This window comes from Apteryx mantelli, chromosome 2 (genome assembly GCF_036417845.1).
Source record: "Apteryx mantelli isolate bAptMan1 chromosome 2, bAptMan1.hap1, whole genome shotgun sequence".
Taxonomy (NCBI): domain Eukaryota; kingdom Metazoa; phylum Chordata; class Aves; order Apterygiformes; family Apterygidae; genus Apteryx; species Apteryx mantelli.
In genome coordinates this window covers 98,982,368-99,007,108 of record NC_089979.1, presented here as the reverse complement: position 1 = coordinate 99,007,108, position 24,741 = coordinate 98,982,368, and the positions used below count along the sequence as shown (strand labels likewise).

The window sequence follows — 24,741 nt, the reverse complement described above, 5'->3', positions numbered from 1 at the left end:
CCCTTTTTGTGCAGATTTCTAACTAGCTGCCTGGTTCATAAACATCTCGCTAGGGCAGCTTTTCCAGACAGGAAATTTAAAATATGGTGAAGTTACAGTTACCCAATCCTGGCCTGGAGGACAGAATACCTTCCCATGCAGAACTGGAGGTCCTTGAAAAAGAAGAGGCAGATTCAAGACCAAAATGGGATAACAAGGCTCAGTATATGCTGACCTGTGTAGGGTTTTGTGTGGGCTTAGGAAATGTATGGCGATTTCCATATCTCTGTCAGAGCCATGGAGGAGGTATGTCTTTAATATATCTTGATTAACTTGGCTATAATCTATCTTTAATCTCCCTTTGGGGATACAAGGAATGAATACTTTGTTTACAGCTGGTCACTTTCTATAAAAATAATGATGTTTAGAAGACTGTCTGATGGAGAAGGTTATTTCACAGGTTATGTACATCCGTTGAGGTTTATTAGTGATGTAAGAAAAGGGACTGTTTATTTCGGGATACACGGTTGATCTAATCTGTCTCGCACTGTTATCTAAATAGTATATTTTATCAATTTAAACCCGATGTTAATTTACAGATACATCTCTATATATGTATATTTTCATATATCAATAAACTACTCGGAAGTATGATTCTGATCATGATCTCAAATGATCTTTTCTTTGGGTTTTTATTGGTTTTGGACTGATCTGTGTGTCAGCTGTAGTGTCAGTGTGCATGTAATTTATGATAGCAGAAGTAACAGCACAAAAATGGTTATTATTAAGAGTACCTATTTTTTTTTAGCAGTTGCTGGTATTAAGTCCTTTAAGATCCATGTGTACACTATTTACTGTAAAATTCACTGTGACTCCTTAGGGTTCAGTTTAGGACTGAAAGGCCATATTAAATGTTTTCTTTCTTTGGTTTACTGTTTGTTTTTAAAGCAAGATTTTGAGCTAAACCACTGCTTAAAAATTATATGACATCATAAATATCACACTATGTCTGTTATCCTCCTCAAAGCAGTATTACTTGCTTAGGTTTCTCTCGTACCTGATACTTCTTTAAGGAAGAACTATCTAAAATATTGCAGGGTAAAAGCTGAATATAGACTGAAACTGGATGGACTGACAGAGAAATTAATCTGTGTACGTTCCTCACAGCTGCAATGATAACAAGTGTTTTCAGGCAGTCCAGGAGTGGGTTGCATGCTGAGTCCTGTTGACAAGCCAGGGCTGTTCCATGCAACCCAAGCTTATTTACTGAGACTTTGTCATGCCCCAGGCAGTTTTCTGGCAATCTGTTCTGCTCACTATCTACTTTTCATCTGCATTTCACTCCAGGATATGTATAAATGGTGTTTGTTCCTTTGGGATGCTTGATCTTGAAAATGGTTTGATCTTAAAAGGGTTTTGGGCTTAAGGATCAGTATTTTAAAGCACTTTTGTGTTAAATATACATAATGAGATTTTTAAAAATTGCTATTCCTAGTTAAAATGGGGAGTAAGGAGGGCTGGGTGGAGAGTTATTGGTACAAATTTAGGGGCATTTAACTGCAGATTACTCAGATAGCTCATCTGCAAAAAGGGATGCTTTTAATGTTAAGATTTTTATAACATGGGCTGGTGTTTAGGATTGGCAGCGTAAACTGAAGGTCATTTGCAGCACTGAAAACTCTTGTGACAAAAAGTCACAAGTCAGCCAAAAAAATCGTAACTCCCTTTCCATGTGTGACAATTCTGATTTGAACAAGTGAATGGATATGTCCAAAATTCATGGCACTCACTGGCTTCTCAGGTGGGACTTTCACTCACCTTCTGTTTATTCTTATAAAGTGGAAATGCCTTATTTCACAATATTGATTTATAGATGCTTTCTATCTTTCCATCTATCTTTCCTCTGCTTCTCATTCTAGCACTATAAAGCGCAGCTGAAAAATAAACATCCAACACAAGCAAAGAACTTTGTATGGATCATAGTTTTCCGGTTGGTGTCAATGAAGATTTATGAATTGTTCTGTGTGTGTTAGTACTGTATTTTAAATTACGCTTTGACAATGATGATTTTTGCCTTCCATTGTTCTGTGGCTTGTCCTTGGTCAGGAACATTAACAGCAGTCATCAAATCTCCCTGCTCCTTCCTTCCCTGGGACTCTCTTACTCAAATTTTAGACAGAAGTCATAAGGCAGCATGCAGCAAGGAAGCTGACTCTGAGATCAGAGTTACTGTACAGACATCTGTCCATATGGCCAGACTTGAAAATCAAAGGCTAGAAGAGCTTTCTCTATTGATTCTTCTGCAGAACATCGGAAATATGCTGTAATTCATATCAATAGATAATAGTGAGCAGCAATGCCTTTCCCATGGCTGCTTAGAAAGGATTCCTTATCCTCATCACACGTGAGGGTGGAGGCCTATTGTGCAATCCCTCCTCTCTCTGTGCTGTATAGTGCTCCTCAGGCTCTTCCAGGAGCTCTAAATCTACCTCCAGCCACAGCTGCCACCCTCTCACTACTGCTCCTCACAGTCCAGGTGCCCAGTGGTGTCCTCTTTCCCACCTTCTCCCTGCAGTCAGAGAAAAATGGCTCTTTGTTGTCTTTTGGAGGCATGGCCTTGGATTAGAACATGTTAAACTATCTGTATTGTAAAAGCAGATCTTGAAGTTCTCATTTTTGAAGATACGCTGGTGTTGAGAAATTTTTTGCCTAGCAAGATATTCTGGTTTCTATGTCTCCACCTGCCATTCAGCCGTGTTCACGGCATAGAAAACACCCAATAGATGCAGCTCTCTGCATCATCTTTGAATGCACTCACACTCATAAAGTCTGGCTTCAGCTGCTTCCAGTTGGAAATCAACATTTCCTAGGCATTTTAGACAAACTTTCCCCTAATCTTTGTCACTCAACATTGGCTTTAGAATGTGGATATCACTTTCTGCCCCAAAGGGGTGAGGTTAAGAAGATTCATTTATCTCTATATTTACATAACCCTTAGGTACGCCACAGATGAGTCTCTATAGCAGGGTAGGGGAAAACAGCAACGTTATGCACCTTCTTCTGTGTTAGCTGATGTGAAGCATGCATGCCAGTTACTTCATCAGAGCCCTAAAGTGCACCTTGGATATGATTGTGGAAGACTTCTGGCCATGCATTAAGAGAAAGATAAATAAATTAAAAATATATTGAGTAAATAGTATCCACAGTCTGCAGAGGATGAAAAAAATTCATACATGATCACATAATTAAAGGCCATCTCAAAGTATGTGCAGAATCAAGGTTGCATAGACAACCATAATGAAAATATTTTCTGAGTGGTTGGCTTTGCAATCTTAACTTTTTTCTTTTTAATATACGAGTTACAGTAATTAAAGTTTGGAGCTATTTAGCACCTATAGCGTCTAGTAGCAAGGGTGTAGATAGCATCTATTTCAGCAAGGACTTCCCCCAAATTAGGTTGTATGTCCACCTAGTATGTGAATCAGTGTTTGTGCATTTTATAACCCTCAGGAAACATAAATGGAGTATAGTGAAGTAGAGAATTTACCCATGCAGTAGTTTGACTTTGATGAAGATTATTTTTTCTCCAAACTGACTATGTTGAAGGTAGTTAAGGACACTGTTTGAGTTGTAGAGACAGCTTTTATTTTCAGATGTTTGGACGTAAATCTATAAATATTTGAGGGCTTCATTTTCCTACACACAACATTACAGTAGAGTGTTTTAACACTGTGATACCCAAATATACAAAAAGAAATTGGTGGTTAAATAGTTTATTTGCTTTTTTTTGTCGTAGACTATAAATTTGTATTTTTAAAAAACGGACTATTTAGCATGGTAAAAAATAGTAGAGTGAAGCATATTTTCTCCTTTTAAAAATAATTCATGGCTTAAAAATTGTAAAATATATCATTACCACAGGCAAACTTGATTTCAATATACACACAACATACAGGCAAGTGTGTTTGCCTCAGTGCTTTCACCAGCATAATGAGATTGAAATTTCCTTTCGTTTGGTAGCTGTCTATCTCTGACATTACACATGGCTTTTGTTTAATCTTTATTGAGCAACATGTCATTTAATCAACTGTCAAACATTTTTGTTTCATCCCTGGTGAGTATTATAAAAAAGAGGATGTAACTTTAATGTTTAAACCATCAATACAAAAAAAGTCTTTAAGTATACAGTTAGCATATGTCTGCCATAAACATTTCTACTGTGTCAGGGAGAACTTTTTCACCTCCATGCACGAGACACTGAACAAAGAGTCAATAATGACCTCAGCAGGCCGAACAGCGGAGTTTCCTCCCTGGAACTGGTATTCCCGCTGCAGCTGAGCTCGAAGAAGATGGCAGTATAGAAAACAACTTAGCCTGAAGTTTAGCTGTGCTCCCTTATGAGAAAATATGTGAAAGCAATAATAATGTTTTCTATTTTACACTAGAAAATCTTAGATTACACTTCTTATTTAAGCAAAAAATGAGTAATAGCAATACAGATGTTCAACTCAAATATTAGGTGTTCTGAAGAACAATACTAAACCAGGATTAGAATCCAATATCTCAGCTGTAACAGTTTCAAACTGGAAAGATTACTTATAGTTTATATACATTTATACAAGATTTATTATCAGATTGCTGGGTTGTTTGTCAAGTTCATAAAAATATGACAGCTCAAAAAACATTGATTTTTTTTGTATCTCCCATGTATCTGCTTTGCAAAGTCATTGTCCCTTTTTTCTCAGTACAGGTTATTTCAGAAAGGTTGAGGAAAAACTGAGAGAAATGGAAAGTATGACAGAGTTGTATTTCTGAGTTGACTGTTACTATTGAATCCCAGTTCAACAAAAAGAGAAAAAAGTGATGTGTGTAACTGAGAATTGGCATTTTGTTGCTCTTGAAAATATGCTTATACCAATATTCCTGTAGTTAAATATAAGTAATGTTACTTATTTTTCCATTTCTGACACAGCACACCTTACCTTTTTTAATCACTGTTGCTACCATGATATACATGGCTAGTCCTTCAAACTAGAAGTGTTTTAGTTGTATTAGTTCCCATAGGGATATAGATTGTGCACTGCAAGTATATATGTCTGTGATAATGAAAGGGGTGGGCAGAGCGTCACTTTCTCCATTTGTGTCAACCCCAGAACCCCAAATTTATTTCCTGGAGATTCCAAGGTAGGAGGGAAGCTGGACAGGCTTTGAGTATGCAGCTGGATTGCGCATCTTTTTCACATGATAGATGACTCCTTGCAAGGCATCCTTTCCCCTTTTTATGGCTGCACGAGGAATGTCATGGAGTCCCTTCACCTGATTGCTCTATCAAAAGTTGTGTCATGTTTAAAGTCTTCTTTTATGACACCTCTGTAAATGTCTGGAGCGCTCAGGAAAGCCATGGAGGTTGACAGAACTCTCATGGTGCATCCTGTCACCACAGAAGACAGTTCCATTTTTAGAGTCTTGCAGCAATATTTGATACACTGTGCTGTCCACAGGGAGAGGTAGATTATGCACAGACATCGCTATTCCTGAACCTCTCCATCCTGGAGACTGAGGCATGATGTCTACCCAGGCTGCTAGACCACAGTGAGTAGAGGTGCACTTTTTGCATTTAGATGTGCAAGAATGCCTCAACCGTGAAAAAATGGAGCCCAAAACAAAACATCAGTCAACATGTTTTCTACTTAAAGTGAAAAGTTGGTACTACCTTTGAATACTTTCTAAAATAAATGCTTCTAATGCTTCATAGGAAATTACCTTATCTTCCTATCGTCTGCTAGCAGAAATGATAGCTACCAGAAAAGATTATTTTCCATGACAAGTATGATAAGGAATAAGTGGCCATAGTTTGAAAGGTTTATAAAGTTCATATATTTCCATAAGCAACAAGATCCTTGTCTGGGGAAGAATTTCTAATCAAGTCATTAAGAAATCTCACTGTTGCCCGATGAGAAAAAAAGCTGATATCTCTCCATTAGCAGCAAAGATGGTTAATAAATGCACATTAGCAGAACCAGCTGCCAGTCCGTCCATTCTTAAGTTTCAAGGCACACATTAAAACCACTGAAAGTTGAGTTTCAAAGAGTGACAAGGACTTACCCTGAGTGCAAATGAGTAATAATTGGATCAGGTAGCTGTACAGATTCATCTTTTGGACTTATTACTACCATACTTATTACTATCAGAGAGAAGTGAGACTGCTGTACAACAGAGACCTATCCAGAATTCAAAATAGGAGATGAAAAGAAAAGATGTGGATGGAAGGGGCGTACAGATTCTGCGGGGGTCAGGTTTCAGACTCTAAGGAGGTGTCCTGGGCTTCTAGCTCAAAACAGAGAAAATGCTCTGGAACTAAAATTGCCTTAGTCATGCCAGTATAATCACATTTACTTTGTCCATATCTCATCTTACCCTCATGAGAACTCCTGGAAGGAGGGCAACAAGAGGGAAAGTGTATGCCAGCCTCATGTGAGATAAGAGCATGGCACATTTCTGACTGCTTGCAGCTCCATATTTTGATAAGTAACTTAATCTCTGTGAAAGGCCAGAGGCTGACTGTGAGGAAATTGTCCCATTGACACTCCCAAGTAGGATGGAAGCCATCAGGCTGTAGGGGAACAGATGTCAATAGTGAGAGGGCACTCATCTCCACATACACTGCAGAAATCCTGTTATCTATGAAAGCAAGAATAAAAAGGTTGGGAGAAATGTTGTTTGCACAGAAATAGGGTGGAGTATCAGTAGAGCACAAAACTGCTGAAGCCAAATCTACATGTACTGCATGTAAAATCAGATGAAGAGTGGCAGTCTTCTCTACAAATAACAATTAATGCTGAGTCATTCAGTTTTTCACTAATAAAAAGCATGTCCTGAGTCAGAATTTTTCTTCTGGCTCTCTTTTGAAACCTCTTCAGTCTGTCAGTCTCCTTTTTTAGAGTGATAGCCAATTTTTAATCCATGCAAGATGAGCTACACTGATTTTGAAAAGTGTTAAATTTTTAGTAAGAAATTTTTGTGGAGCTAAAGGAGATGGTCGAGAGAAGTCTGAGGCTATCATGTCAACACAACTACCTTTGGCAACTGGACTCAACAAAAAAATAATTTTTCTGGTACATCAGAGATTATTCATTCAATCAGATGAGTGGCACGTGCATTTTCGAAGTGCTCAGCATTTTGCATCATATTTTATGTGTTCAAAAGTAAGTACAGATCTTGATTAGCATATCTTCAAAATGTCAATGAGAGACAAATGAGGAACTAGCAGTATTTGAATTCCATTACAGTGGAAAGTAAAACAGCATGGCTGGCTGATTTCATCATAATAGTGACCACTTAAAACAATGATATTGTTTTATCAGACTTCAAAGAAGCACACAGAAAATGAAGAGTTTACAATAATGATTCTTTCTAAAACTGTGGTGTATATGACATCATGAAGATACCCCATAGAGCCGACAAACATGCAGTTCAGTTCTTCCAAACAACATTGAGTTGCCTTGAATTCAAAACTACAGTTTCCATTCTTCAAACTTCCTCTGTTGCTCTATTTTATTTTCATTGCATACATGGGGAAGAAGGCAGCACATATCCAAAGCTGAACAGTTCCTGTAGTGTTCTGCATTTTTTATGTACTTTCATTATTTACTGTATGTGAACAGGCAGTTAAAGACTTTTTGTAATTACAGATAACCATAATTCTAATATGTCTCAACTTTAAAGCATTTGACTCTGCACCTTGCTATTCCAGTGTGGTGTTATATGTTATGTCTCAAGTCTGAGGTATATTTTATTAAGGAAGAAATGAATTTAAAAAAAGGCCTATACTAACCAGCCTTGTCATAACTAGCAGGGTTTGAACTCTGAACTTCAGACCTCACCTACTCAAACAAAAAAGCTGTTTAACTGAGCAGGTAGTTATTGGTTATTTTATGTAGACAACCTTATTGGGGCTGGCAGTCACCCCCACCCTGCTCCTGCCTGATCTTTCTAAGCATCTTGCTTAGTTCACTTAATTATTTCATATAATTTGCATGATTCACGATTATAAAACCATAATCTTTCACACACACACACACACAAAAAAAGGAAGTAATTCCAACGAAGTAGCTATCTGTCCTCCATTTGGAATCCAAAGGTGGCCCCTTCAAAGTTTAACCTTGGGAATATATAATTTAGATTTATTTTCCTACTTAAGAAGAGTTAGAATTCTTACCTGGAATCAGAGATGCAATATAGTCTGCCCCCTGGGCAATCTGTATAATTACAAGATCAGTCAAAAGCATTGTTCAGAAAATAGAACAGTTTCCACAAGTATGCTCACAACTTAATTGCGATTTGAAAAGCCCACATAACTGAAGTTTGTGCTTTATTGCAGTATTTCACTGACAGGAAATATTTTTTTCTTATCCATTTCAGGAGCCTTCATGATCCCTTTCCTGATTTTGCTAGTTCTGGAGGGTATCCCGCTGCTTCATCTTGAGTTTGCCATTGGTCAAAGGCTGAGGAAAGGCAGTGTGGGAGTCTGGAGTTCAATCCATCCTACTCTGAAAGGTGTTGGTAAGTCAGAAGAGGATATAAAAACCCAAACCATAAAGCGCGAGTCTCTGAATTGATAACCTTAAGAGCAAAGCTTCAATATTTTATTCTGGTGCACCATAAAAAATTCCAGGATTATCACTTTTACCTTCTCACTAACTGTCGATTTATAGCTCAGACTTATCTTGATAACAAACTATGACAATGTTGTATCTGGGTCCTCATGTACTGTTGGTACTCTTAAAATGTCTTTCTAATTTGAGAGCACTTTCAGGCTTCAGAGATATCGTCTGTATTATCAACATTGCTGTCTTTACCATCAGGATGAAGATTTAAGTGTACCCATAATTTGTTCTGTAGCTGTTCTGTGGATAAATATAAGAGTTGAATCTTTCTGTATGTTGGTCTACCAGGCTTCAGTTCCATGTAATATTACTTTCTTACCTCTGAGAGAGGTACCAGGTTAAAAGTCATAGAGACAGAATATTTTCCGCAAAATGCTTGTTAACATCTGTGTAAGACTTAGGGGTTCTCAGTTATTCAATCTGATGACATAGTAAAAGCAGCATTATGCATGTATCATTAAAAACGCCACAGAAGTCTCACTGCCACACATTTGAAAGAAGAAATGCAGTCAGTTAGGACTGCTTGCTGATGGCATCAACTGCATCTATAAATCACATACTAAAGATATTCTTCCATTGCTTCTGGATTTTTTCAAACTTCTGAACCTAAGAGCCCTCAGGAGCTAATCATTAGCATCTACTGTCCGCCACAAAAGTCACGAGAGGTTGACTACTTTGGAACAAGTGGAGAAGGAGAAGTATCAGCCTGCATCCTATAGCTCTTCTTAGACCCTGCCTCCTGGCAGCTGCCCCTCCCATATCGCAAAGAATAGGCAAGCACCTCTGCTAACCTCTGCAGTGACCTTACGGAAAGGGAAGACAGGCTTGGTCTCATTTAGGCAAAATCCCAAGTCAGGTGAGTGCTACATGTACCCAAATTCCCTATAACCAGTGAGCAAGACTGAACAGGATGTGTAGTGTCCATGGGGAGGTATTACATCCATAATTTTGGCTCCTACACCCGCTGTCAGCTTCAGTCTCAGAGTAGTTTTAGGCTGTATGCCTGTGTAGAACTCAGTAATGTAATCTTTAGATAATGAATTTATAGGGATAAAGCCTACACTGAAAAGAAACTCCGTGATTTTCCAGCTGGCTTGCAAATGGTAAAGAAGCTGAGTGGGCCACTTCTGTATTATGATCACATGAAATAGATGGGAACTGCAGCTCAGCCCTCTGTTCCAAACCTTAATGCCTAATGACAGAGCTGCTCCCCAGTTAGGCTGAAAACATTCAAGAAAGTGTTGATGAGATGTTTTTCCAGTCACATTGGCTTCCAGGAACATCAGCCCAGGCAACGTGGAACAGGACACAGCCTGAAACAAATACAGGGCAGGGAAGAGAAGAGGGAGAAAGGCAAAAACCATGGAAGTAGGATGGTGAGGTTGGTCGTGAAAGATTGGGGACCGACAGAATGGAGCTCGTACCACAATGCACACTCCTATCCAGAACTGGGACTTTAACATAGGTTCCCTGCATAGTGACTGTGCCCCACTGCAGGCACTGAAAGAGTGCTAATTCTGGCCTTGCAGTTCCTTCCTTTGAAGCTTTAGCATTTTTTTTTTTAACATGTTTTGGAGAGGGAGAGGCGTAAAAGCATGTTACTTTGTTTTAACAGTACAAGGACAGCATGTATTTTCAGATCCTTAAAATCAAATTTCCCATGGCTGCTTTAGTATTCATATATCTGGTTGGACTTAGTTGGGCTGATTTTAGTTTTTTATAATTTCCTCTGTTTTTTTTCTTCATATATTTTAATATGTCTTGAAGTGAATGGAAACTTACATCACATTCTGAATTTCATTTCTTTTTAGGAGTAGCGGCAATGTTTGTATCCTTCCTTGTGGGTTTATATTATAACACTATTATTGCCTGGGTGATGTGGTATTTCTTCAACTCCTTCCAAGAGCCTCTGCCTTGGAGTAGCTGTCCTCTCAATGCCAACAGAACAGGTATATTTTAAAAACCATTGCATTTTGTTGCAAAGCACATTTTTTATTGCTAGCAATTAGCCTAATTGGGACTCTTTCTGTAAAACAGCAGCAAAGCATGCCAGGACCATTGTGCTATTGTACTACTTGAGTTTTATAAAAATGTGCACTATATGAAGCATGCTCAATACTTAATCTTTGAGACAAATTTGGACATTTTAATAAAACTTCAGAATTGAAGCCATAAGAACAATTTTGACAGATGTGTTTCTTCACCTATAGAATATTCTCAAAGTGCACACATTAACACTTGCCAGATTTAGACAACATGTTTCTTCATAACTAACATGTCAGGCTGAGTGAGGCATTGTTGAAAAGAATTTCCATGTTTCCTGTGAGAGTTATCAGTGTCAGTGGTAAAGAGTCATGTTTCCTCACATACCTAGTATGAAATGGCAGAATAAATCCATCAACAATTTTATTTAGATCAGTTTAAAATGGTCCTGGGAGTTTTAAAGCTATCTGGGACTTGACAGGGTATCTCAATATTGTGCTTTGAGCACTCCAGTCCATCTGAGTGGGAAATAATGGAAAATATTTATATAAATATGAAAGGAAATGTAAAATTTTTGTCTATATCAATGAGAGATCCTTAAAAAAAAAGATCCATTTAATTTCATCCATGCTCAGAAATCGTCTCCACCCTTCCCTTTGCACAAGATGCTACCGTCTTCACATTTTTGTAGGAAAAGAAAAATGAAACAGATGGAAAAGAGTTTGGGGTGAGCTTCAAAGATGGTTGAATTGATAGAAATAAAAATAAAATCTGCAGGGAAATCCCTGTTAAACAAATCTCTTTAGAATCTTGCATTTTTTCATGAAACTAGCCTCTAGGAATCTGAAATTTGCCAACAGCAAATTCATTGAGGTTACATAGCATAATTTGGAACACTAGTGTTAATTATTTAACATGTTTTTTTTCCAGTAAATAAAAGACATACAACATGACAATAATTTTGTGTTACAGATTACGTAGAAGAGTGTGCCAGGAGCTCTCCTGTAGATTATTTCTGGTACCGAGAAACGTTAAATACCTCCACATCTATTGATGATTCAGGCACTGTACAGTGGTGGCTTTTGCTATGTTTAACATGTGCATGGGGTGTACTGTACGTGTGCACAATCAGAGGCATTGAAACAACGGGAAAGGTAATGTGTTTTATACAAGAGAGAAAGAATAGTCATTATGCTGTTGTGATTCCTTATTATACAGACCTAATCATACTATAGAAACTGCTTGTTTCTCCAGTGAAAGCATGGCTAGCTGAACGCACAGGAATTTAATTTGATCTGATTTGATTTATGTGCAAATTTGTGTGAGCAATTCAGATTCCTCATCCTTATAGATCCTGGCAGAACCTTCTTTAGGTATTACCACCTTACCACTAGTAGTAGTCTTCAATGAAAGATCAAGGTGCTCAGTCTTTTTGCTATGGCCATTCTCTTCAGAACATACATGCACAGATTTATTTGGATTTGTGCTAATCCCTAATATTATCTCTCTAACTGTGAAACCCACATTCTGCTGTCCAGAGATGCCAGTTAGATCCAGTACTTGCATCAGCAGCATCAGTGTGATCTCAGGATGTATATTATTTCTTATGTTCCTAGTGATAGTGATTGAATGATGAGTTGAATTTCAGGAGTGACAATTTGTCTTAAATAGAGCATTAACTGTAAAACTGTATTTTATCGAAATGTACTGCACCTACTGTTTCTTTTGAACATAATTTTCTCTAGTATGTTAATTGTGACTTATTTGAAACTTGCCATTATTGTTTATATGTTAATTCATTGTTTCCTCCCCTCATTTCCTTCTGTTTCCTTCCTTTTTCTTGAAGTGTTCCATTTTATTTAAGTGTTTTATTTGCCTGTTCCTTGTGCAGGCTGTGTATGTAACATCAACTCTTCCTTACCTTGTGCTTACCATTTTTCTAATCCGTGGCTTGACACTGAAAGGATCTGTCAATGGAATTGTGTATCTCTTCACTCCTAATGTAAGTCACTGGATACTTTATCCCTTAATGAAACTACTATATAGTTCTTTCTGCAATTGACAGTTCAGTGGAAATGAATCCCTTCCATCAATACTTTTCTAACTATCCTTCAGGTCTGTAAAACCTTGATTCTGATGGGTGAGTCCTTTTTTGCATCATATGCGAAAAACACACGCATACACACACACACACACACACACACACACACACACACACATCCATTCTCTCTATCTCTATCTCTACCATCAAAATTTGTTACAAAAAATGGACCTTTGCAATGCTATGGAGTTGTTATAAAAGAGCTTGCATTCTTTTTCTAGAATGTCCCATATTCTAGTAAAGGACTAGCCTAACTTTCAAGCAGAAATGGTATAGTTGGGAATAACCCCCATTTAATCTGTATAGCTACACAGAGCCTACTAAAATGGTTTAATTATAGAACAATTTCTTAGCAAAATTAAAAGGGGTTTCCTTTTCCATGAGAAAACCTATGAATGCTTCCTATTAAAATTAAATAATAAACACATTTTCTGGAAACAGGCATTGTAAGCATCAGCTATGGAAAGTCATGTTTTAATGAATTTTCAAAGTATTACTTTTCTACACTGCATGATATTAGCATATTGGTACATTTTCTTTTTGAAAGAAATTAAGTCTGACGAGTACTGACCTATTTGTTAACAGTCTTGAAAAGTGGTGAGTTCTGCAAGGTTAATGATCTTGTTTTATTACTGTTTTAAATTTCTCATATTCAGTCTAAATAATGATGTTATATATGCTTAAAGCCATATGTCTGATGCCTCAGGTTGCTGAGCTGGCTAATCCAGTGACGTGGCTGGATGCGGGTGCTCAGGTGTTTTACTCTTTCTCCCTGGCCTTTGGAGGCCTCATCTCTTTCTCCAGTTACAACTCTGTACAGTAAGTAGCCAGGCAAAAACCAAATTTTTATATGAATATGTTTCAGTTTCAGCTCAGGTCCGACCACAGTTTATTGGCATTTCAGTCACTGATGTAATTCTCTGCCACCACTCTTGTTTTCAGGTGTTTTTCAAAAGTTCATCTGGAACTTTTGGTGCCTGCAAGTCTCAGTGCAAGTCTCTCCGATAGAGACACGAAAAGGATCAGTGTATTCCTGCCTTTCCAACACACTAGGACTGTGACACTAGGCCACCCTCCTTCAATTCCCAGAAGTTAATGATTTAATGAGGAAGCTGACAGAACCTCATGAAATTCCCATGAAGGAGATATAAGAAAAAACATGCAAATTCCATAATGTTACACTGTGGTGTTGGACCACTTGCAGTGCTAAAAAAATTTACTTGAGTTATGCCAATACTGAGACCATCAGCTTCGAATGATTGCTGGCAGTCAGTACTAGCTAAGAGGTGTGAGTGACTCTGCTTTCAGATGATTTGGGCATGTAACCATCTCATTAAATACTGTGAGGTTTCAAAGCCATCAGAGATCCACCCATTCATAACAAAGAGAAACTTGAGCCTTTTACTTTCTGTGAAAGGAAGTAATATTTTTATAAAGACTGTCTGTGAGACTCATGTTACAGTGAAAAAACTGACAACAGAGGTGACTGCAGAATTTCAGTTTATTTCAGTTCTTTCGTATTCAGTTATTTATTGCCCTCCCCCCCAGTATGGACACCATAAATCAGGAAAAGTCACAGTGTCAGAGGTCTTTGCTGAACATGCTTTCCTTTCCTCTCCTCTTAAAGCTGACCATAAAATTAGATACGACGTCAAATTCATCTCAGTAGTCCAGTCTTGCCCAAGAGAAATATGATATCTAGAGCTTCACAGCCTTCTCATAAAACAATGTACTAATTTAATATTGATTCTTAATCTTCTCTGTCAGATGAAGGTCTCTTTCTGGATCTGCAAATTTTCCATCTTAGCACAGATACTTTGTCAAGAAGTCTCTGCAGCAGAAAAGTCTCCCCAAAAGAGTTTAGATTTCACAATAGAATAGATTACATATTCAACCTTATCAGCAAAGATTCCCATAGTATTTTCCAAACTTCAGGATATTTTGAAATAATTTTTATCCAACAATCAAACAAAACTATTCCAAAGCACTTTTGGCTACTACAGCTTCATGTGCAAGTATAGCTTTGAAACCTTTTTTAAGAGATTGCCTTCCAGTCAATGCTGTTTCAATCACATTTCTCCCAAACTGATGCAATCTTCTATATGCTCACTCTCCTTTCTTTCCAGGAAGACAGCCTTCTTCCTGTTCAGTAATATTACAAAGACAAGGGAAGTTCTTACAGGAAAAAAAGACTGAAACTCGAGGAAGGCCTCCTCTAGCCATATATATATAGTTCTATCATACAGCCTATCCTGATCCAAAAGTAGCAAGATGAGCATGGAATTAATTAAATTCAACACACAGAGTGGGAAATGTTTACTAGTCAATAGAAACTGATGACAACGGTATAGCAATTATCATACTCATCTAGAGTATGGAAAGATTGTTTTTGCCCTGCCTGTTTTACCTTCCATGAGCCAGACTAAGAAAGAACAGAGGAAATTATTCCTTATGAATAGGATCATTTAAGGAGAAAAAAAGGATATCTATTAAATTTCTTAAGGCATGAGTATTAATTCACTAACTCTATCAGCTGTACTTGTACACTCATAGAGAACATAGAAATGTACCTATGCATCTGTAGACTACCCTTTTGTTAATCTTGATGGCCAATTTTTAACATTTATTCTGAGAATGTGTTTGAAATTCATTGTTTCTTCTCTTTGAATTGCAGCAATAACTGTGAGAAAGATGCTCTGATTATCTCAGTGATCAATGGTTTCACATCCATTTATGCAGCAACCGTCATATACTCCATCATTGGATTCAGAGCCACAGAAAGATACGATGACTGTTTCGACAAGTAAGCTATTGAAAAAACAGAATATAGAGATGTTTTTTTGGCCAGGGCAGTTCTGTTAGCTTGATGATAATGGCTCAATCATTCATGAACAATTACAGGTCCTGATCCCTATGGTGCCAGACCACCCATTACTTCAAAAAATCTGAATCACATTCAAGATGAATGGCTTTGATCATGTGAATTTCTGAGGTGTAACTATATTGTTCTAGATGTACAAGGGATGGACTGATTTGGCAGTATCAACCCCATAGGGAACAATTATTATTTGAACCACCTTATTTTCTACATAGATGATGCATAAGCACCCATATTTTACATTATTTCCTGATGCTTCCAAATAGTAACAAGGGGGAAGGAGGGCATTCCACTTCTGAATGCTTTTTTTGAAACTGTTCTTTTAAATACAACTGCAGTTAATTAATAATGTCTGTTTACATAAAGGTAGATTCAGTTCTTGATATATTAACTCAATAAAACATGCTATAATATTTATAAAGGTACCATGTTCTGTAGAAGTGTGTGTACTTACTTGGGTAGGGCAAAAGTTTCAATTCTGTGGCAAATTAGATTTTATGTCACACATTAAAAAAAAAAAAAAAAAAAGATAGTAGGCTGCTACTGCTGCTGCTACTCCTACTAGGGCTGATGTGAAACCCTCAAAGGCTTCTTGCCATTCTTGGCCAGACTATGTAGTCCTGCCTTGGAGTTCTCTCACAACAGAGTGCTGCCCATTTTAACAGTTCCCTATGAAACAGAAGCAGTGCTTGACAAAACCAGGCAGTTCTGAAAATCCTGCAGTGTTGGCCACATCTGGATTACAGTGTAGATGCTAATGTCCTTGTTGATGCTCTACCAACCACTGGAACATGCTCTAGAAATATTGCAACAAATTGCAGAATTCCCAAAAATCACTGCCTGCTGAAGTGAGCTATGGCTTGAATGTGGCACACCCTGCACCCTGCATCAGCCCTGTGTTAAGACTGCCTCCTGCAGAGCTTCACTGCTTAGGTGTCTACCTTAATAGAGTAATTCAGACTCTCATGTAACCTGGGCTGCCAGACCCTGCAGATGCCTGTCTAGTTCTTTCGTATTCAGCTGTAGAAGTCCATAACACATCACTGCAGACACCTTGCACATTCCCAGAAGTGTCCCAGTCTGACCTGCGAAGTGCCTAACTTTGCAGTGCAAAGATGGGCATCCAACTTCTGCCCTGGTCTCTGCAGCATCTGATCCATTAGCTGTGGTCTGCACACTGAGAGACAGCTTCGCACTCAGTATGGCTGAAGAAAAAAAGAGCTGTACATGCACAAAACTACTGGACTTCCTCACTTCCAAGTCTGAGCTGAAGCAGCAGAAACATTGTTTCCTTTGTATCTTCTTTATAAAAGACATTGTGCTCTTAATGACTTGATTGATGATGAAAATGAATACTGCAGTTGCTTATAAATAAATAATTTCAAATTATTTGTATTTCATTTTTACAGAAATATTCTTACATTGATGAATGCATTTGATTTGCCTGAAGGGAATGTAACCCAAGAGAACTTTGAACAAATGCAGAAGCTGTGTAACATGACTGATCCGATGACTTTTGCAAGTCTTAAGTTTGAAACCTGTAATCTTGAAAGTTTCTTGAATGATGTAAGTTTAACACATGTTCATACAATTATTGTGGTAGGAACTCATAGCAATATTTACATTTTAAGTTGCTTAATATTCTTCCTTAAGAAGGGTTTTTGTGATATTTCCATTGATTATTTGCTGTTTGTTTGGAATGCCCTTGGATTAAAGGACTACTTTTGTTTTTCCCTTGGGAAACCATTTAGTTTTTGAAGAGATAAACAGTTAAATTTCTCTGAAAAGTATTGGCAACCTGTCAGAATATTAACTAAGCACTCACGTGTTCTAGGCTGGCCTCATGTAGCTGGCAAAACAGCAGCAGGTATTCCTCAGGAAACAGCTGGTTGCAGCTGTGGTGGGAGAGAGAGAAAGACACAAAAATTAGGGAAGAAACTCCCAGAGTGAGGAAGCAATTGGAGCAAGCCCTTTCCCAGTCAGTATCTGGGTGTCACCAAAAGAATGAACCTTGACAATGAAGAATTTGTGATAAAAATGTGTAATTGTTTTCTTTTTTTGGTTAAAAAGATGGGAAATTACATATGAAAAGATGTGTTTATAAAATTTAGAGAATGTGCAACCTTAGCTCAGGCACTTTAGATAGATGCACAGAGTCTGTTCTGTGTAACCACACAAAATGTTTTACAACAACTTCTGTTATTTTTAGTGCATCTGTTGGGAGAACAGATACACAAACTGGTAGACTTACCACTGTGTTGGCATTCCTCAATCAGAAATCTTGAAACTTTGATTTTACATGCTAAATAGTATTTTCACATCATTTCTCTTGAACACAATGTGCATGTATATGCAACTGCTTTACTGAAATCATAACTCTGTCTTTTTTATGTGTGATGCTTAAGTGCTCCCCCAGCAGTAGTAAAACCTTTTTTGGGTTTATATTGTTCTCTGACAAACAGCTTAGCATCAGGACCATTTTCCACCACAGTCTTACTTAGTTTATGGATGGCAGAACTATAGTATTAGGATAAAAAGATAATCAAGTATAAAATGTTTCCGTATAGCTTTTTTTTCTGTTCCATTAAATTGAATTTATATTATATTTACAGTGAATATATTGCTGTATTAAGAGGTCTTTGTGGAAACAAAGAGCATGATTACTGTTGCAGAGTGTAGTGTACAGCAAGGTAATGTATGTATATGTAAATTTGAATGCTGTATGTTAGTGAGCCTAATTTTTGGAATTTCTTAAATCTTCCATAGGGAGTTGAAGGAACTGGCTTAGCCTTTATTGTCTTCACTGAAGCTATCACCAAAATGCCTGTCTCACCTTTGTGGTCCATCCTCTTCTTCATCATGCTCTTCTGCTTGGGTTTGTCATCTATGTTTGGAAATATGGAAGGTGTGCTTGTACCTTTGCAAGATCTTAATCTTATACCCCCAAAATGGCCTAAGGAACTTGTTACAGGTAGGTGCTGCATTTGAAGCAAATGATTCTCCCCGCCAAAGAATAGCTTATATGCTAAAAATGCACTATTAATAACACACAACTATGGGTGAATTTGTCCTAAAATTGATAAATAATTTTGGCTAAAGAAAAAAAAAAGGTAAAATACTGAAAAGATTCATTGAGAGGAACTTTCATACTAGTTTTGTGCTTTCTGTGCCTGAAATAACATATTCATCTTTGCTGTGCATTTGTTACTTTTTTTTTTTTTTTTACAGGTCTGATTTGTGTGGGGTCTTACCTGTTAGCTTTTACTTTTGTGCTGGAGTCTGGTAATTACTGGCTGGCTCTATTTGACAGCTTTGCTGGCTCTATTCCCTTGCTGATAATTGCATTTTGTGAGATGTTTTCAGTCGTCTACATTTATGGAATAGACAGGTATGAAATACAAGTTAAGCATCACTTAGAAACTAATGCATAAGTTGATTAGTCCTGTAGCTGGAATCTTGTTACATCTCCTTGAACATCATTTCTGTCATATGAATCACTGGATTTATGCAATTTATGTAATTTAGCATTGCTTACATGATTTAGACTTCTAAAATAGTTCTTAACAAAAAGAAAAGATGCTTTGTTAAGAGTTTGGTGTGGGGGGGGTTATTTTGTACATGAAAGCTGTCCACCTTTCTACTAAAACATTATCATAGATAATGCTCTATAACAATCAGCTAAAATAAACACATCCCCAAGGGATTGCAAGACAACACTAAAGTGCCCTAGAGTAGAATAATATGAATGTAAATATTTTATTTTTAAAGTATATGTCAAAACATACACATTTGCAATAGTTAGATAAATGCCACTATAGCTCATTTACATTTTAAACACGGTGGAATTTACAATAAAACCTCTTCAGAACAGCTGCATAAACTAGTTAATTAGCAGAAGCAAAGTACAAGCACATCAGCACTGAGCTGAAAGTTTAAAACACAGGTATATTCCATGAATACTTAAAATGAGTGCTAAATGATATTGTCCGAAGCAGTGAGCAGCTCCATGCAGATTGCAGACATTGTTTTACAGCAGGATGCAAATCCAAAGCTACTGAGATACATTCTGTCTTACTTGATAGATTCAGGACTTTATCAATTCTAGCAGTGAGTAATTATCCTATTAACTTCCTAGAGACATGTAATAAATCAATTCCGTCCATCTTTCTGTTCATAATTAATTTTTAAGAAATATGAGGGAACTCTAGGAACTTTAGTCACCCTTAAGTTTTGCTTGATTCTGTGTTAGCCCTCCAGCTGTGCTGCTCCTGGCGATAGGGTGAATGCCCCTGTGGCAGATATTGTCATACGTACGGTTTTATATTCTGTGAGGAGGTATGAATCAACTTAGGTAAATTAGATTAGCACAACATAGAAAGAACCCTAGTGAAAGAAGGCTTGTTTTTCGGCGTTGAGAACAGAAAAGTCCATGGTGATTGCTTTTCCTGACTTTTAAAATGTCAGACCACTTTACAAAGTCAAACTAAAACTATTCCCAGAATACAAATACAAGTCGAGGCTGTAGAGGGGTAGAGATTGATTCAGAAAAGAACTTCAAGACCTAACATTAACATTCTTGGCCAGTACTTGGGTACAGGTTGCTGTAGCTGGCACCTAGGTTTCTTGCAGAGAGCTTGGAGACAGCAGGGCCCTTGGGAACGCAGTGCAAGATGGGAGCCATCACAAGCCAGCAGGCTTGGTGAAAAGCTGCTGAACACCAGCCAGGAGGAAAGAGTGAGGACTGGAGATGCTTTCAGCCTTCTTTCAGTACAGGGCTTATTCACAGCTGCCTAAAGGTGGTGATATCTGCGCCAGATGAGATTCTGTGACATTTTTCTCAAAAACTGAGAAAGGGTCACCAATAAAAAGATGTCTCTTCCTGCTCGAAAATCTGCATTTTATCCATAGTACTTTTCCATGAATTACTGCTGGACATGCTCTGCAGTAGGGACTGGGACATGTGACTCCTCTTTCCTTGTGCCTCAGTTCCCAGGCCACAGGGACCTGCTCACTCTCCCAGGCTCTCTCCCACCTCCAAAGTCCTGAGTTTTTCTTAGGATGTGGAGGATGCTCTGTCTGCCTCTTCCAGTACCAATAAATAGAGCAGAGCACGCTCCAAGGAGGGACAGAGTGAATTTACTCAGGGAAAGGAAGAAAATGATTCTGAATGTCCTCTGGCACTATGTTGTGTGGCCAGGGTTCCCACCACCACAGCCTTACCACCCCCCTTGATTGTCGGGAGGATTTTACGCGGAAATGCAGTGCTGTATGCCTTCTTAGAGCATGCTTCTGGCTGGCAATTTAGAAAGATCTAACCTAAAACATCTAATTCTGGATTGCTAATTAGATCCAAATTGAAGTTGATTTAGTTAGTTAGTTGTGTCAAGACTGATGTGTTTTTGTGCGTGCCCATAGGAGAACTTAGGGAACTGTAAGTTTAAAAAGGAGAGCACCACATCTATAGGTAAAGCAGGCAAGGATTTTCAGGTGCTTAGCTTTTGGATTTAGACTAATCCTCTCAAAATCCAACTTTATGCATCCAAGTCAATCTTGGATTCAGTCTGGAATGGTCACAATTTTGCTGCTTCAAAATTTGGAACCTAAACTGTGACACATTTGGATGGATTTTCAGAAAAAAACATCCCCAGCTTCTGTTGAAACACAAATTCAGAATGCTAAAACTCAGGCCACAGTTACCTCTAACTGACTCCAACATTTTATGTGTATTTTCTGTTCAGATCATCTCCCAACACCTGAAAGAAACTGCAAAAAGAAACATAGTAAACTACACATTATATAGTAAACTATTTTGCTTCATGCATAGTCCATTCTTGAAATTATGTGGTTTTTTTATCTTTAGTCTGGCTTTAAAATAATACCTAGATCTTAGGAATTAGGGACAAAAAGATAAAACAAATTTATATGGTAGTTGAGACTCAACTGAATTCTGCGTGTTGTTTATAGCTGTAGAACCAACTGAATAATCCCCTCAGACTCAGTCCCCATGCTGGAAAGCCAGAAGAGAGGGTGGACAAAAGAAACCCCAAACTAGTTCTTAATTAAGTAGTGGGTGCACATAGTGCTGTATCATATCTAGAGGACATAAAATGGATCTGAAGGGAGTAGAGCCATGCTAGGTCAGCACTGATGCAGGCAATATTACTTTCAATGCAATGATTTTCCACTGTGTGCTCTAAACATAACCAGAGTAATGCATTCTTAAGTGTCATTAATGAGCATGCATGAGTTAAATATTTCTTTGGTACTCAACCTGAGAAAACTGGTAGAAATCTAAATTAAGCAAACATTATGCTCAGAATCTAATTTTTAAAATTATTCCAATTTTACTCCTTTTTAATAATGTTTCATTCCTTTTAACTGATGCAGTTCTGAGATGCTTACAAAAAAAAAAAAAATCCTGAAGCAATACTACAACATGTTATAGACAAACTCCTTATGCATTGACTGCTTCTTGCCAAAATTATTTTATATATGCTTTGCATAATTCTTGACAGAAAGCACATTTCTAAAAACTTTTTTTGACATTCTTTTGGGAACTATGAATTGGAAATTGCTAAGATAGTTATAGTGATATCTGTTTTAATTCAAAGTAATTAGGTCTAACTCATGATGTTATTATCAGTCCTCAGTTCACAATGACATTAGCAAAGTTCTGAGAAGTACAGTTAGGTTTAGTTTGGATTTTCCTACCCACAGGTAGATGCTCTTTGATCCTGTCCAGCTTTTATTGTCCTGAACTTTCTGCTTTTATTTCTAGGTTTAACAAAGATATTGAGTTCATGATTGGACACAAGCCCAATATTTTCTGGCAGATTACCTGGAGAATTATCAGTCCTCTCATTATGCTGGTTATCTTCTTTTTTTATTTTGTGGTGAAAGTCAACCAAAAACTGCTCTACAGCATTTGGGATCCTAATTATGTAAGTATATAAAGCCAAAGTACTTACTTAGAATTATTTTATGTATTCTTTAATGTAATAGTCTAAATTACATTCATCTCCCCTCTGCAACAGTTTTCAGATGAAAAACTTATTACAATACCTAAAATTGTAATAAAAAAATACTGCTTAGAAAACCAAGTGCTAAATTCAACTGTAATGCCTAGAATTGAGAATCCTCTTTTTCTGAAGAGGACAAAACTGAAACATCAGAATTATTCCAGTTGTCGGGCAGGACTGAAAGAAGACCAATTATACAGATGTCAGTCCATAGTAGCGGTTATAGAAGAGCTCAAAATGTCACTACTTTTCTGTGATGATAAAGGACCAAATGGGCCAGACCATTTTGATATTGTACTTATTTCTGTATGCATTTAGACTCACAGAACTGCAGTAGTGTTGGTTACTCATCAGACTGACAGAAGAAGTTAATATTACCCTATCCAGATTTCTTGTTTCCTCTTCCAAATGTATTTGTATTATTTAAGTTATAATGACAGCAATAAGCTAACTACTTTTGCTTTCTCCCCCTTCCAGAATAATAAGCCATATGTGGTACAGAGAAGAAAAATGTGGGTCCCGTTATTTTCTCCATGACCCCACCTCTCCTCTGCCAGTCTAGCTCTGCTTTTTTATCCTCTGACCTGCTGAAGTCCTTAAAGCAAAAAGCAGTCATACAGCACACTTAATTTGTAACCATTGGTTTTTATTTTCATAAGACAGTTAGAGAGAGAGAGGGAGATGCAAAGGGAGAGGAAAGAAGATGGGCAAATGAGACCATTTTCTTCTCCTTTTCTGCTCCCTCAGCATCCTCACCTTCTTCTTCCTATTGGTCTTAGTACCCTGTTTCAGCGTTCCCGCACCCCTCAGTTTCAGCCCTCCTGCCCAAAGGCCATTCTGCCACCAAGCACCGATGGCCTGTGCCCTGTCCCTCCTACACTCCTTTTGCCTAAGAAGTGTGCCAGGAACAGTCCCCCAGTCTCTGTTTCCCACTTCTGCTTCCTTCACACCATCTTTCCTCTCTCTGTTACTTTTAAGAATAAATAAATACAAAAGGGTTGAGACTGCACACCCCTGAGAAGCAATGACTTTAGCTAGAACTGCTGTAGAATTGGCAAGTTACTGTGCAGTTGTGGCTAGCTGCTGCTATGATTCTGGTTTTTATTCTGTTGAAGTACTGAATGTGTGAATGTTCCCAAGTATTTGCTCATCATGACTTCTACAACTTGGTTGTTTATTCTTGCAGGAAGACTTCCCCAGATCACAGAAGGTTGGATATCCCAGTTGGGTGTATGTTATTATTGTAATCCTGGCTGGAGTGCCTAGTTTGGTCATCCCTGTCTTTGCCATCTACAAAGCCATTAGAAATTGCTGTCAGAAAAAAAAAGATCATGTGGGCCTTGTGATCTCCACATCTGAGACTTCTGTAAATGGGAACTTAAAGAATTCAGCATAAAACCATTTAAAAAATGTGAAAGAACCCCTTGTTGGTGAGGAAAGGAAAAACTTTTTTTTTTATAAAGAATCAAGCGTTAATTTTATTGTCATAAAAGGATAATAATGTGTTGTTTCCAGGTAAACATTTGTGGAAAATGCATGTTTAACTAACAATTGCTGCGCTGTGAAGAGATAATAGCTTGGATCCTGGAAGCAAAACAGCCACATTCGCAAGTGAATGGAGCACTACACCAAATCATTTATCCTACTTCTGGTTTTGAAGCCAGCCTGTTTAAAACTGGCTGGGAGCTCTCTATTGTGGGATGCACTGCACTTGACTTACGTATGAGACTCTTCCATGTCAGTCATTCTGGTTGGGTGACTAATACGAAGGACAGTTTTATACTCTCTTCTCTTGCACATTAAATTGTTTTTAACTTTATGTGCCATTTTGTTGCACAAAGCCACAAACATTGTCTCATACAGAAGTTTAAAATATTTAATAAAAACATTTCTAAGTATGAAAATAACACTTTGATTCATTTATAATTCTGGATATTTCATTATTTGCCTTTTTTTCCAAATTGCCAGCAGATAGCTCTGCTCTTGCTGATGACGTAGGAGTTAGGGGGGCAGCAGCAGTTCAGCAATGGTAGTGAGAGCAGTGATGGTGAGTACCCTGGCAGCAGTGATGGTGTGTAAGTGCTGTTAGCCACTTTGTGTGTGCCGACTTGTGCG

The 24,741-nt window shown here is 37.7% G+C and overlaps 1 protein-coding gene across 1 annotated transcript; it reads left to right on the top strand.

Moving 5' to 3' along the window:
* Positions 1-21: 21 nt before the first annotated feature.
* Positions 22-24,486, top strand: LOC106492854 (sodium-dependent neutral amino acid transporter B(0)AT1). The gene is made up of 13 exons (XM_067292427.1): positions 22-285; positions 8,401-8,541; positions 10,457-10,594; positions 11,601-11,782; positions 12,520-12,630; positions 13,436-13,548; positions 15,404-15,532; positions 17,017-17,173; positions 18,374-18,578; positions 18,836-18,995; positions 22,386-22,548; positions 23,813-24,056; positions 24,142-24,486. Exons 1-12 carry the CDS (start codon positions 84-86, stop codon positions 24,020-24,022), a joined length of 1,911 nt encoding a protein of 636 aa, XP_067148528.1. The 5' UTR covers positions 22-83; the 3' UTR covers positions 24,023-24,056; positions 24,142-24,486.
* The last annotated feature ends 255 nt before the right edge of the window (positions 24,487-24,741 follow it).